At 32.1% G+C, this 16,752-nt stretch overlaps 1 protein-coding gene across 1 annotated transcript in view; it reads right to left on the bottom strand.

The window, feature by feature from the left end:
• CCDC171 (coiled-coil domain containing 171) overlaps positions 1-16,752 on the bottom strand; it is a 382,203-nt gene that overhangs the window by 91,777 nt on the left and 273,674 nt on the right. Inside the window, exon 24 of the mRNA XM_012665015.1 lies at positions 12,139-12,270. Coding sequence (XP_012520469.1) covers positions 12,139-12,270 — 132 coding nt within the window. The remainder of the gene's footprint in view (positions 1-12,138; positions 12,271-16,752) is intronic.

Raw genomic sequence — 16,752 nt, 5'->3', positions numbered from 1 at the left:
CTATTTCTGAACCCAGGCCTTTTGCAGTTGAGTCCAACAAAACTTTTATTAATACAAAACACCTTCACATACACATTATCTCATCTGATTTCCCCACACCTTGTGCACAAAAGCAAGACAATCTGCACTGTCACTATTTACAGATGAGGAAATGGCAGCTCAGTACCTCTGAGTGACTTGCTCAGGTATTTACACTACAGGGCCAGAACTTCAATCCAGGCATTCTGACTCTCAACATAGAGGTTTTATCTGATACTACCTTGCTGCCTTTTTCCCCAGAAAATGGAATTATTTTAACTTTTCCAAATACTATGCTGTTAAGAAAGTAATTCCCATTCTGATAAACATGATGTTTCTAGCAAACTCAATGACATACAGAAAATTGCACAAATTCATGGTTGCCAACTTTCCTATAATCTGACTTACTTGCTTGTCTTTTAGAAGTGCAAAAATCTCAACCTGAAATTGAAAACTAAGCAACCTTACACCTGACCAAGGAATGTTTATATGCTAAATATTTAAAGAAAAACTATTTTAAAAATATTTATTACTGCTGTTTAATTTTCAAAGTTCTTTCATATGTGTCATGTGATACAATCACCCCAAGAAGCAGCAAGGCAGGTATTATCATCTCCATTTTGCAGATGAGGAAACTGACATACTGGAATAATTAAGAGCCAAGAGCTCACAGAAAATAGCAATTCTAGGATAGAACTCCAGCAGCACTTTCAGCACCACAAGGATGATAATTCATATTCATCTTTCATAAGAAAGGACAATTTGTGCTCCACAAGAAAAAGATAACAATTGCATAAGATAATGAGAAGCCCTGCTATCTGTGTAATTTATGCCTACAGAGGGAAGGATTTCATCTGCTCCATAGCCAGTCCTAACACTTTCTAGCAAAGCTGCATGACCTCTTCAACTTTCCGTGATACTGATTCTGCTATGATTTTATTTTTTCCTAATTATTCTTTCTTATAATACACAAAGGAAGAATTGGTAAACAATAAACCTAGAAAAAGGAATTTATCATACCTATTTTAAAGAATTCCTATCAGATTTTACTTAGTGTCTTTCAGATCACTGATACCAGATCATTCTCACAAGGGATGTAATTCATAAATACTTTAAGCTGAGTTAAGGAGTAGGGAGTTATGAGATTCTTCAAAACTGTAGCAGAAGCTTTATACAGATGCAATTACTTGCCCTCATATGTCATCTTGTTCTTTTCAAAAGGCAAAGAGAGATGAAAGTCTCAACCAGGAAAAAAAACACCCACTGGTGTGAAATACAACCATTGATGCAAGATGTAAAATGTCTCATTTGCTAAATATTTAAAAAAACTTTATAGAACTCCTAGCTTTAACAGATATTTTTTGGCTATCAGTTAGTGCCCAAGACTATGTTTTAACAATGGACATACAGAAAAATACTTTATTATAATAAATCTTTTAAAATAAGAGAATTAAGAAAAGAATGGTAACATGTATCAAGTGGATCAATGAAAGCATAATTTTATATTTTCATTCTTAAGATTCTGTTCTAAAAATCTGATTGATGCATCCCGCTCTCCACCACCACCAATAAAAAGTGTGAACCAAACAAAAGGCACAGAAATGGAAGGAGGAATCCAGGGAGACAGGGAGGGTGGGGGGACTCCTTTGGTATTATTCTGTGATAACACCAAAGCTGCTGTAGTAATGGCTGACACACCAGGCTAAGTCTTTAGCATTCTTCCCAGCCATCAAACACTGAAATCTTAGGAGAAGATACAGATTGAGGATGACAAGGCATAACTCACAATAACTCTAACCAATGTTTAAATGCTATTTATATAGATAGTGAATTAAACCTAGGATAATTATTATTCTCTCAATTTCCAACATACCCTTAAAGTAAGTTCTTCTGTGTATATTAACATCACATTTCTTGTTATACTTTGTTTCATTTAGCAATTCTTAGAGCTCTATTACCAGGAAGTTTTCAGGAAACTTTATTTCTCCCTGTGCATTATCAAATTTTCAGAGTAAAATTCTAAAATTTCAACTACCAATTAGCAAAAATGTTTTCTTTGACAACATGATGTCAGAAAATACCATGTATACTTTCTGATGTCAACAACAACAAAATACACCAAATTCACTAATTCTTATATTCATCTTCAAGTTAGGCCCCAAACCTAGGACATTTAGACTCCTCATTGGCACAATTTATATTCTGTAGAACTATAGCCTACAGCTGTCAAATAGCTAGATGAGACAAGGGATGATATTTTTTCCATCAAAATGCATTTATTCTCAGATGAATTATATGATTTTTGCCAACTAATTGTTTCTCTCTAACAAACAGCTCTTCTCTGGGAAGTACTTTCCATCCTTTGAAGAAAGTGGCATTTCAACATTCTATTTCATTCTACGACCCAATTCTAAAATGATTTTCTATTTTCCAATTTAAAAGATATTTTGATTTTAGAATTTAAAACTAGCTTGATAAAATTATTCTACATTGTATTCATAAATCATAATGTTACTTTGTACCTCATAAATATATACAACTATAATTTGTCAATTTATAATTAAAAAATAAAAAAGAACAAAGAGAACTGCAAACTCTCACAGACAACTTTAGATAATCCAAAATTTTTTGATACCTTATTACTAAAAGGATTCCATTTACCAAAAAGGTCAGAGTTCCAATAACCTCAAACATTCAAAGGACAGTCACAGGCCCAGTAATCAACAAAAACAAAAAGTCTGCAAGACAAAAGGCAGTCACAAAATATATTTGCTTTGCTTCACCAAGGAGAATCTCTTAGACTCAAACCTGGCAATTCTATAAAATAAGGACCCAGTGAGAATGGATATCTGAAAATTCAGGGAAGACTGAAATTATAAAAAGAGAAGAAAACTTTCTTCTATTATCAGAAAATAACCATACTTTTTAAAGAAAAGTAAATGAACAGGAGCCATGTAAGGGTAGACTGGTACCATCTTTTTCAGGGGCAACAGGAGAATGTGTATCCAAAGCCTTAGAATGTGCACATCCTTTGGTGCAATAATTCTACTAATTTATTCTAGAGAAAAAAAGTAAGAGAACAATGAAAAGATTTATGGAAGAAGATATTCACTGACACCTTATTCATAATAACCAAAAAAATTAGAAGCAACTTCAAATATCCATCAATAGAAAACTGATGAAAAATACTACAGTAGATACATGTAGTAGAACACAATTCAATCATCAAAAATAATTATGTAAATCTGTATTTACTGAAAAGATATCATAATGTGTTATTAGGTTTAAAAATGCTTACAAAACAGTATGGCCCAAGAGAAGTTGGTAGAGGGGTACAAAATTACACTTAGATAGAAGGAATAAGTTCTAGTGCTTGATAGTACAGTATGGAAATTATAGTTAACAATAATTGATAGTACAGTAGGGAAATAAAAGTTAACAATAATTTATTATATATTTCACAATATCTAGAAGAAAACAATTGTAATGCTCCCAACACAAAGAAAAATGTTTGAAGTGCTGGATATCCCAATTATCCTGATTTAATCATTACACATTATACAGGGTGTCTCCCCAAAGTCACCATACATAGGGAAAATGAGAAATTGTAGCTAAATGTACCTTAATCTACAAAATCTTCATTACAAAATTTTCCAAAATTTTTCCTTTGTATGGAGACTTTTGGGACACCCTGCATATAGGTATCAAAATATCGGCCGGGCGCGGTAGCTCACGCCTGTAATCCCAGCACTCTGGGAGGCCAAGGTGGGATGATCGTTTGAGCTCAGGAGTTCGAGACCAGCCTGAGCAAGAGCGAGACCCCGTCTCTACCAAAAATAGAAAGAAATTAATCGGACAACTAAAAATATATAGAAAAAATTAGCTGGGCATGGTGGCACATGCCTATAATCCCAGCTACTCAGGGGGCTGAGGCAGAAGGATCACTTGGGCCCAGGAGTTTGAGGTTGCTGTGAGCTAGGCTGACACCATGGCACTCTAGCCCAGGCAACAGAGCGAGACTCTGTCTCAAAAAAATAAATAAAAAATATCATGTGGCCATGCAGTATGGCTCACACCTATAATCTTAGCACTCTGGGAAGCCAAGAAGGGAGGATCGCTTGAGCCCAAGAGTTCGAGACCAGCCTGAGCAAGAGCGAGACCCCGTCTCTATCAAAAAAAAATTAGCCAGGCATGATGGTGCATGCCTGTAGTCCTAGCGACTTGGGAGACTGAGGCAGGAGGATCGCTTGAGCCCAGGAGTTCAAGGTTGTAGTGAGCTATGATGACACTACTGCACTCCAGCCTGGGTGACAGAGCAAGACTCTGTCTCAAAAAAAAAAAAAAAAAAAAAACATGTACCTCCAAAATATATACAACTACTATTAAAATATATCAAGAAAAAGGAAAAAAACTAGTATGGCCAAATAATTGTTTAAATATATATAGATATATTAAATATACATGATATATGTGTGTGAGTTTCTATTTATGGTTAAAAAATAACTAGAAGAATATTTACCAAAATGTTAACATTGTAACATTGATTATCTTTAAATGGCAGAATTTCAAATGATCTTTATTTTTCTCTATACTTTCCTGTAGATTCTTATTTTTTATCATGATCATGTACTTTTCTAAATTTTAAAGAGATAATTTTTAATATTAGAAAAATTTCTATCAAGTTATAATATATTGTTTAATTCAAATGTCATTATACACATGAGTATATTATACTATTGTTATAATATTGTAATTTATATGTATAATAATAATGAACCAGAATAATAAAAAATTTTAAGTAGGTATATTATATTCTTTTTTAAAAAAACACTATTTGACATATTTAACAAGATTTTCATTCAAAATGACTAATTTTCATGTTTAGAAAGATAATCAGCTCCCTGAAAATTCACTTATATGGAAGGGATAACACAAAGAAGAGAATGTCTAAATGATACCAGCTTTTAAATAAAGTTATCTAATACCTCTTTAATTTCTAAGTATGCTAAAAATGTAAAAATTTCTTTCAGAAAAATTAGAAGGCTCTTGCATTAAACAGTATAACAGAGAACATGCTTTCTTGTTCTCTGAACTGCATTAAGTAGTATAACAGAGAACACATGTAAAAAATTACTAAGAGCAATTCTTGATACTTTTATTCACAATGGTTTAGGTGCAGATATCATTTATTCCATCCCTCTATACATAAAAAAATTATAATAACAAAATTCCCTTCAAGATGCTCTTTATGATTGATCTATATAACTACAACAAAATAGCTCAAAGAAATTTCTGTGCCTGGAAAATACGCATAAATGTAAAAAAACCATTGTATCCTTAAAGTCGTGGATATAACGCAAAACTAAAAACCATACCAAGACTGTGTAATGCCATTGTGGGTTAGGGGTGATTAAAGGATTACTGTATTTATAGTAAAGACTCTGTTGTTTAAAATCTTTGTAAATAAATGGTTTCACAATGAAGCCTCTCTAACGAAGTGTTCATAAACATAATAACACAATATACTACATTTCCAGAGGTATAGTTATTACGTACTAAGCCAGGGGTGGGGAACCTTTTCATGTTGGAAGGCTGCATTAATACAGCTGTAATCAAATAAGGCTGCATTCAAGAAACTTCAATTAGATATACATAAAAATGTACATTATTTTGTAAAAATCTAATTACTATGTACTTAATTTCAAAAAATGAAAACTATTTGTTAATTTTAAAGTTAAGTAGCCTTTTAATGACTTTGTAGTGTCTGCTTTTTGTTGGAAAGCATTTGAATATTTGGTTGCAGAATGGAGGTCTGCAATTTCAGTTGATCTTCTAGATGGGTATCAGTAATTTGTGACCTTAAGGGTGTCTTGATTTGGGTGAGGTAGGAGAATGCAGATTTGCAGCAATAAGTGGTTGAAAAGCAAGAAAGCATTTTTTAGGCATGTTGCCAAAAGGCGTGAGTATTCTACTGGATTTTTCCATATTTAAATTGGATCTTCCTTAGCATCAAACAATGACTTTAAAATGTTATCTACTGAGAACTCAATCAATTCCATCTGTAGTTCCTCAGGTGCCTTGGCAATATCAACTAGGTGAGGCTGAAATACTAATTCAAGTGTGATGTCATGATTCTCAAAGTCAGTGAACCTTTCATTGTATTTTCCAATTAATAGGTCTGTAAAAGCTACGTATTCTTCAAATTCTTCTTCATTTGAAGCATATATCATCCTGCTCATCAATGACCTTTGCTAACTGGGGAAAATGTTCATCTGAAATTTCCTTTTGAAAAAGAAGTGTTTTGGAAAAAAATAGCTTTTTTCAAAACGCTTGGATTTTTTGTCACATATCATATACAGACTTAGTTTTACTTTGCAAAGAAATATTCAAGTCATTTTGATTTGACATGATATCACACAGAAATGCTGCATTTCTATAGAAATCTTTCAATAATTCACATTGCTGATTCTGTTCTTCATAAAATTTAACTATCTGTTCTAGCAAAGATAAAATTTTGGCTAACACCTATCCCTGCAATAGCTAACACACTTTAGAATGATATAGCAAATCCACACTGAATACCTCATCATTCAACTTTAGCATGTTGCAAAACTGATGACTCCGTTTTGCATTTGCACGAATATAGTTAACAATACTTATAACTTGTTGCAAAGTGTCACTTAAAATAGTAGCTTTAGCACAGACGTTTTGCTGATGCAAGATACAATGAAAAGAAATGAGAGCATCTGGATCTGTTAATACTTTTTTTATTTATCTATGCAATAAAACCCTTTGTGTTTTCCTGCCATGGAAGGTGCACCAATTGTACATATACTCGACAAATTTACCAAATTCAGTCCAACTTCACTTTAAAGTTTTTGGAGATATCTATTCCCCATGTTCTGTTCACAGGAGTGCCCAAAGCAAGTAACTCTTCGTAGCAAGGAAAATCTTCTGTTATGACCCAAATGAAGTATAAAACCTGCACTGAGTCAGAATTATCAGTTGATTCATCCAAAGCGATTGAGTAATATATATTTTCCTTTCAAAGTATTACATGAAGTCATTCTGTTAAGTTGAAGGCTAATTCATGCTGCCAATCAATAATGGTTTTCCTTGAAATGGAGGCAGTTGTTTGTACTTTGAAACATTATCAGGGTCTAAGCATCCTACAATTTCAACAATGCATTCTTTCATGTTTCTACATCACTAAATGGATTCCTTTTATTCCTAGTATATAAGCTACTTGTATGAGTCGCTTCAGTGGCATTATTTCCAGGTCTTATCGCTGCTTGAAAGAATTATCTTTGCTTTTGCTTTTCATCTTTTAATTTCTGCAATACAACCTTTCAGGCCTCCCCCTCTAATTTAAAATATTTGTGGTACTTATGAGTATTACAATGCTGATGAGCATTAAATTTCTTTAATGTTGATACTGCAGTATCACAAAGCAAGCAAATCATCTTATCTTTAGCAGAAACAAGATAATACTGCAATTTCCAATTTTTATTAAAAAAACTGTTTCTTCTTTCAGCGTTCTCTTGGTCTTCTTTGACATGATGGGCTGTTAAGCAGACAAAATTAAAAAAATACTGTCGAGGTGTGCAGCCATTCACAAATTCCACTTCAAACAGAAACATAGTGTACATTGTCAAAAGCTGATAACAGACTGGCATACTCGACCCACATAAACTCTTGCCAACCAGCCTCATGTGATAGTGGCACCAGTCAGGCGGAGGAATTAGAACTAAATCATGAGTGCAGCAGCCATTGATTAAGCCCTTAAGGCTTACTAATATTCTAATTGTGCCAGTCAATCTGGAAGGATTATTTCTTTGAAACTTATTTTATTCTTTGGTATTTTAAATATGTTCATTTTAAAAATAAAATAAAAATATGAAAGACAAACAAAATGTGTTTATAAAAATAAAAGGATTTGTTCTTTAAAATTTGGATTCTAGCACTTAAGAACCAAGAAGGCCACAGGTTGCTCAACTCTGTACTAAGTCTTAAAACACTTTTATGAGATGGTTTGGGAGACTTTTTCTTTTTAAATGATGTGGGCCTATAAGTAAAAAATTGATACCAAGTCTCTTAAGATCGTGCACAACTCAGAGACAAGCAGCCTCCTGAGTCATCTTGCCAAGTGTCCGAAATTGAGTGTTCATTGATCCATATATCCTGAGGACCTGCTCTGAGCTCTGAGGATGTAACAGTGAACAAGGCCTAGTTCCTGGCCTCATGAAGTTTTCACGTTGGTGGATAGCTAACAGATACTGAGTATTTTCAATGTACCCATCACTATTCTAAGCACTTTCAATGTGTTAGCCCACTTAATTATCACACCAATACTGTAACTTAGGAATTTTTATTATCTTCATTTTACAGATAAAGAGGTTAAGACATAGACAGATTAAGAAACTTGCCCAGTTAACCCTTTTCTGGATTTCTATTCTTCCTATTATTTCCACACAAGTGAAATTGTGTTCTGCAGACAGATCCTACCTTTATATTTTTTCTCTCTCGGCAATCTTAAAAAACAAACAAAAAGCCAGTGAGCCATGATTTACTGGCAGAATGGCATGAATGAACCAGTTACCTTATTCATTGGATATGTAACCGTTAAGATCTTATTCTACCTCAATAAACTTCGGTTCCTTCCTTTGTAAAATGAATAAAAGCAGAGCACCTATTATTTATAAAAAATAAGATCATAATATAAGGTGTTTAGCACAGTAACTGGCACAGATTAAGCACTCAATGAATGTTAGCTACTGTTATTGTTTGTTTAATGATTATTGTTTACTGTTGAATGGGGATGGAGATTACAACCATTTGTTGGATGCCTGTTAATATTTGCCAGATATTATCAGCATTACATATAACACTTATTGAAAAAATACAACTCAGAGTTTAAGGTAATATTATAAACAGATGTTATAATTGCAAAGTATGGGTAGAATATTTTTGATTACAAAGTCCTCCGTGTTCACGCTATACTGGACTGTACTAGACTTAAAGCTAATGGGTCTAATACAGGTGTTTTTATTTTTCTCAGTATTATAGGGAAAGCCTAATAGGCTATTATTTGGGAGATATAAACACTGGTATCATAGTTCTAAACTTGCCATCGGGACTTACACAAAAGCTTCCACTGGGGACATGGGCCTCATTGGAACATCATAAGATACGGAAATGTAAATAGGGTGCTAAAAGTAGGCTGTGCTTGATCAAAATTACTTAAAACTTTTAAAGAAACAGGGAAGAGTGAAGGAACCAAATGGAAAGATATGGAGAAAAGGATCCTAAATAACCATTTCTCAAAATAAAACACACACACACATTCCTTAAAAATAACAAAAACAAACTACCATTGCTTACTTCCTCTTTACAAGGGTCTCATAATGGCTGCAATAACAACAGCCTCCATGCATCACCCCTTTCTCAATGCTAGGCACTGTGCTCTCCTTTACATGCATTGCTTCATTCAATCCTTCTACAAAGCTAAGAAACCGGTAGCATTACACTTTTTGCAGCTAAAGAAATTGGGGCAAAAAGCTAGCATATCTCAGAGACTAGCTGAACTGAATTTTCTCCTGTAGGAGATCATCATCGGTCATGTGCTCTTTCGGATTCAGAGAGAATAAGTAATCCACTCATCCTCTTTGCCTTTCAGTAATGCTCACTGGTCTCCTTGCCTTCCAGGATTAAGCCTATCATAAAGTTTGCCTCATTGGAAAATACAGAAAACTTCAGCCCCTATTGCTCCAGATGTTAGATGTGCAGGTTGGCCAAACGGCTCATACACTACCACACCCTGCAGAGTGAGCCTCTCCTCATAATCATACAGAGGTCATGTATTTTAAATAGTCCACCTTCATCACTAGAGTCAGAGTACAAAGCTAAACAAATACTGAATTCCCAAATAAGTAGCCACACTTAGCATAAATACACATAGCGTACCTTTTTCATACTGCAAAAGGTGAAAATTAGAGTTTCCCACTATTAGGCTGCCAAATGAAAAAAAAACTTTTTATCTGTGAATTTGTCTATAATACAGCATAAACTATGACCTACATCATATATACATGTATAATTAATTATCTTATAAATGGAAAAAATTACAGTATATAGTTCCAAAGTATTACTTTTACCATTTAACACTGGTGTCTAAATTTTTTAGGCTTACTAGTTCAGCTTTGTAATCTAATACTATTAGACTCATATTCAGGCTTTGGTCTCTGCCATTTCCTTGCTGTTGATCTTACCTTTCACAGGTTGCTGTTGTTGTGCTTGTTCTTATTTAATTGTAAAATGAAGATAGTACCACTATATGACAGACCCATTGTAAGAATTAAATGAGATAATGTATCCAAAGAGCTAAGCATTGTGCTTGGTACATAAGTGTTCACTGAAATGGTAGCTATTTTTATTATAATTAATGTCTTATAATTTTCTAACTACAATGTGTAAGTACTAAACTACAATGTACTATATTACAATATGTCCATGGAACCTATCCAAAGGTTTAGGTACATGGGAATGTGCATAACTATTTTCCTTATAATCTGGAAAAGAGAGGAATGTAAACTATGGTCTCTATACTTATTTGTTGTTATTCACAGACATCAGAACCACAAAAAATGGCATTCCTAGGAATCGGTCTCTTTCCAAACCACCAAAATCTAGTTTGGGGGAAGTCTTTATTTGTGAATTATAAGAAGTCCTAAGCCTTGTGTGATTCTGAATTGAGATAGCCAAGTAAAGGATTATTTTACAAACACTAGAAAAATCTCAATTCATATCACAGTCATGGTTACAATGAATTCACAAATACTGATAATCAAATTTAAAACATAACATTTTTAATCTCATCTTAAATAATGGTATTCTCCTCTATAACAGAAAATAAAAATATTTTATGCTTAGTTTTATACTTATATATATTTTAGATATATTGATAAACAACCTAATGAAAGAAGCAATGAATTTTTTTTCTTTGTATAGCATTAATTTGGTACTAATAACAAATTAAATTAGGGTATGTAGCATATGAAAAATTAACATAGCTTCATATGAACTGACATTAATTTTGTACAAAATTAAAATTCCATAGAGTCATAACCTGAAGAATGAAAAAGATTATTTTAAATCTCAAAAAGTAAAACACAAACTTTTAAGAGATCTCACTCTTTGTTTACACTGAAAATTCTAGAGTACCACTGAACAAGAACAACCTCTTTTGAAATATCAGACTTCCTGTAATTTCCATAATGTTGATAAACTTTTCTAATGATGGTACTGGGCATTAAAAGGAGAATAAAGCACATATTGAATTTTGTTTTTGTCCAATTAAAAATATTTAACCTCAACAAAAAAAATGATCACAATAATACAATAGTGACATATCATAGAAGGATACCTATAGTATCTGAAAATGAATGTTTCTGAAAATGAGTTTCTTTATTACGTTTATTTTAAAGTTATTTGAGGTCTTATGATTTGGTATTTTGAGTTTCATAAATAAATAAAATGACTCAGTCTGTACATATTAAAATGTTCACTAAAATGAAACATTAAAGGATAAAATACTCTTCAATACAAAATACAGTTAAATTCTAGTTTTGCTGAAATTAAATTCCAACATAAGAAATGTTGGATATATTTTGGAATTAACATTGAAAATTTTCAGGTATCTCTCTTAATAATTTTGCTTTAGGTGATTTATTTTTTTAAACTTTTTTTCTGAAGTGATTTATTTTAAAACAACAAGAGCAACAATTTCAGACTTGCTTAAAAAGATAACAGCCTAGTGTATTATTGTCCTCTGCTGATAGGAAAGTATGTACTTTTAATACTGTACTTTGCCATAAAACACATATTTTCCTTGGTAAAAATACTTTTCTGAGTTGTTTTAATAGGCTAGTTTTCTAGGCTTTAAAGACAAAAAACACAATTTATTGTGAAGTATACTGTTACATGATAGAAGAAAAATGAAGAAAAATTTATTTGCATCTCCTTTAAATTATTCACAATATTTTGAGGCTTTCACTCTCTCTAGTTAGTGCAATTTATTTTTCTATACGTCTCAGTAGCAAACAATGTTATTTAGACTCTAACCTGGCATGCTACAACCTCTGGCCCGCCCTTGAGCCCCTCCATTGCAAAGGTCTCCAGGTGCAGTTTGGGTAGCTGCAGGGTGAAGTCATTCCTACTTGCCGCAGTCCGTGACAGCGAGATCTGATCTCTGACCTAAAGGGAAAAAAACAGCATCAATGGTAATTCCCCTTCAGACACATTAACTGGGATGAACTGGGTCCCCTTGAGCCCACTGAGTGGACTTGCATTGATCGCTGGACCTGAAATCCATGAATAAATTTAGGACTAATTGATTTTTCGTTGCAAATAAATCTCTAATTCAGAGTGCTGGAGGAGAATGTTAAGAAGAAAAAGCATCCTCCTGCCTGAAATGAGGGAGGGGAAGAAGAGTCACTGGAGCTCTTCTGATCAAGAGGTTTTAAATTATTTTTCCACAGTACCACCTTCAAAAGATAAAGGAGAGAAAAAAACATTCACAAAATCAAAAACAACAGCAATTTCCTAATTATTATTACCTTTTTAATAACATGTTTAATTTAACTGATATTAACTGATATATATTGGACAAAATAGTTCTTAGGCACTAGTCTCTGAAAAGAAAACTTCAATAAAATGTACCCTGGAATAAAAACAAATATACTCAACGCAAAAGGATACTTTAAAATATACAAGTAAGAAGAGGTTTATTTGCCCTTTTTACTCTTCTAAAATTGTAAGATTTTATTTAACTTGAGTCTTGATGATTACATATAAACCAAGTCGGTCACACAATTTCTAAATAATGTAATAGATAAAATCAGTAGTATTTGTACTATATTTAAGTATTCAAAAAGGTAACAATACAAACACATCACAGATACAGGAGAAACACCAATTATTCTCTAGCCAGGATGGAATCACATGCAGTTGATATCACACTGCCACCTTCTGGACAAATGAGAAAATATTCCCTATATAATACAAACGAATGCTCAGAGCCAGATATTTTGGGTTTTAATTTCCAAACTTAGTAAAAGAATTCCTCAGTTTAGTCTGCATTTAAGATCAGTACGCTGTCATTTTTAATCATATAGTTTAATGAAAGGAGTTTTCATATGTAGGCATATTTTCTAAGTTTCCTTGTATTTGAATGGGTTTTAAAAATTTATCTGTTACCATATTTTTTTATTCCCTTAAGTGAAACAGGAAAGTATGCTATCATATATTTGATAAATATTGCACAATTAGCTTAATACCACAGAACAAAAAGTTTTTTATGAGATAGCAAAGGTCAACAATGGGTATAAGTATAAAAATAACATTAATTGCTCAAATAAATATATTTATATCTATAGTTTTATCTGAGCAACTTCAATTGTAATTTGGCAATAATATAAGATAGAAAACTTCTCCCTCATTTTTCTATTCTCCTTGGGCAACATGCAAAACAGTTTGAATTATTTTTTATTATATGAATTAATTACATGAAAAATATACACATTTCACAAAACTATTGTACTCTATAGGGTTTCCTTAAACCAACAAATGCACACAAATATATGATGACATCTTTAATTGTTTATGCTAATCTATGGGTATAAAAATCCTTATATTTCCCAAGTTGATCTGAAGACTTTCTGTCAATAAGAGAATGTCAAAGTGCATGCTGTAAAACATACACTGTGATGCAATTTTTATAATGGTGTGAGTACTACATGCACACTAGAGTCCCAATTCAGAATGTATATTTACCTGCAACATTCTCCAGAGTCTTCAGTCAGGATGAGAATGCTATTAAACTTACTTAGCATAACAAAATAAATCATATTTTATACTTTTTAGCTTTAGGTTTTATATTTTATATGTATGGATACCTTCTCTTGCTTTTTTTGGTCACAAATGTGCATTCAGATAAAAGAAAACATTAATGTGGATTAAGGTACCAAGAATTTATCAGCATCAAACCACTAGTGTTTTGCCTTCTACCCTTCTGAACCATAGTCAATAGATCTAAATATTTTACTGCACCCTGGCCAATTCATTGTTTGATGTTTAAAAACTCACCCAGAATCAAAGAAAATTTATTAAATTTGAGCCCCCAAATGAGATACTATTAGCTTTGAAAGTCAAGTTTAACTGCGATATTGATGATTCTCTTTTTTCTGTGACAAAATTCACTAGGGAAATCCTCGATGTCAAAGTACAAAAGCAGATTGCTAATATGGGCAAAGGGGGGGAAAAACCATAAGCAACGTAGGTATAATCCACAACACAGGTCGAGCACTGGAGGTCCTTTAACCCGATTAGTATCAGGCACCATATCTCATCCTTGAAGCTTGACATACAGTGAACAGTAAGCTACATTTTATATTCTCTAAATAAACTTTATGAGCAACATTAAGCTGGGGCCTTTTGCATTTAAAACTGTGATTTATTGTCATTTTAATATTTTTGCTACTTTACTTAATTTACCAAATTAAATAATTATTTATATTAGATAGGGAAAAAATCTTCAAAATGCATCTGTGTTTGTTATACCTAATGATGGACATCATAATTATAACATTATTTGAATAATATGCATGTGATAATACTTTCATTTAATTACAAATATCTGTTGAATGTTGACAGTGCCATTACGAGACAGTGCCATGATATATAATGATGTAATAACACAAAAATTTTGACTACAATTTTAAGAGTTTTTCCACCTTTAAATTAAACTGAAACTTTGAGAGTAGGCATCTAAAATATTCTTCAAATATTTCTAGGAAAAGTTTTTAGAGAAGTCCTGTAAAAGGACTGTTCAGGAATTATTTTATTTTAATGAGCAAAAAGGAGTGAAAGCATCATGTTGACAGAATATAATAAAACAATTATACTAAAACAAAAATATAATGGTGCAGCAAAGGAGCAAGGAAAGGTGACAAGGAACAAGGAAAATAAAAGGGGTGAAAAGAAAAGACTGTTTAGAAAGAATGCAGAAGGCAAATCTGAATTTCAAGGTGTAAACAGGACAGACAAGGAAGAGATTCAACAGAGAATAATAAGAAAGGACTCTCACTTTGTAGTATTAAATTTGTTCATAAAAAAATAGAACAGGCAGGCTGAGAACAAAGTAACTAAAATATTAAAAAAGAGATAATGTTGAACTTCTTTGGGAAATACTGCCCATTGGATAGAAGATTATTATTTTCAAGAATGAGAGTCTAAAGCAAGTTCCTTACTGTCAAAAAATTTTTGAAATAGTATTAGAATAGTAAAATTATTTTTTTCTAAAAAGAATAGTACATTTACCTTTTAAAATACATATTTTAGTGTGAATTTGGATTAAAACAACCATCAGTCACCTGTCTGTAGATTAAATTATAATTTCAAATTTCAAATTTTTAAATAATTTCAAAAGTCAGTCTCTAATTCTGTTTACAACATGTCATTATTCATCCGATAATTAAGATTCTATAACTTTTTCATTATTATTTACACGTGTGATAAAAACATGTATACAGTGTTTTTCTACTTCAAAATGTCTAACAGTTCATTTTTAACATATAATGAATTTTTTCATAGAATTTCATAATACAAATCTCAATTGTCAAATTTTATAAATTTTTATAACATTCTAAAAAACTGTACAATTTCATAATACTTTTAAAAGAATAAAGTAAAAATGTCTACATTACTTCTCCAAAATTTTGATTTTTAGAAAGAGCACTTTATTTTCTTCCTTTCTTATTAAATACTTTCAGAAAGCAGATATTTCTAATAGATATGTCATAAGAAACGAGAGATGTATAGAGAAAAATAAATGACTTATAAAAAGTCAAAACATTGTCATGAAATATATTTAAGTAAATATATCTTTAAAATATATTTAACAATCCAATCCAGATTTAAGTGATTCATAAGATCCATGCTGTACTATATTGCTATTTTTCTGATTAGCCTTTACTCACAAGTCACCAATCTGTTTTCTAATTTTCTGTACTCCTACCATAACACAGAAAAAGCTACTTCTGCTAGATATGCCAACTATGAAATTAAATTAGTCATTTTTAGAAAAATTGCTCAACTCTTAAAATGTGAACCTCCATCTTTTATCATGTACAGCTATAAATCCCCAAGCTCAATGTTCCATTTAAAAAAAAAAAAAAACTCATGAAATGATTTACTAGCTGCGTTTTTACCAACAGGACACTGAACCAGAAGAAGTCAGAGTGTAAATAAAAACTTAGACTTAAAAACACATGTAAAAAATGTATACATTATCTGAATCCTGCTTGTCTGGGAAAAGAAATGAATATCAGGACTTTACATCATACTCTATCTAAAATTTTATTTACTCCAATCTACTATGGTCACCAATGCTTCAAAAGAAATATTTTTATCAGAGCTATTCCAATATAAATACAGACCTCTACAATATTCCCTATAACCTCCATTGTTAACATCCTGTGTTTATGTTTATATTTTGCCTCCATGTTCCTGCCTTCCTTTGTCCTAGTCCCTCCTCTGTATTTCTTTCCACTCCCATTGATTCCTTATTGCCCTTCCTCTTGCTATTATTTTAGTTTTCATCCTACACACTAGAGTAGCCTACATACTACTTTTCAACCTATGCACCATAGAGCAGTGTATATAGTCAGCACACTACAG

The sequence above is a fragment of the Propithecus coquereli genome, unplaced genomic scaffold (genome assembly GCF_000956105.1).
Source record: "Propithecus coquereli isolate 6110/MARCELLA unplaced genomic scaffold, Pcoq_1.0 Scaffold95, whole genome shotgun sequence".
Lineage (NCBI taxonomy): Eukaryota > Metazoa > Chordata > Mammalia > Primates > Indriidae > Propithecus > Propithecus coquereli.
The sequence above is the reverse complement of the archived record's forward strand: the minus strand, read 5'-3'. Positions and strand labels throughout refer to the sequence as shown.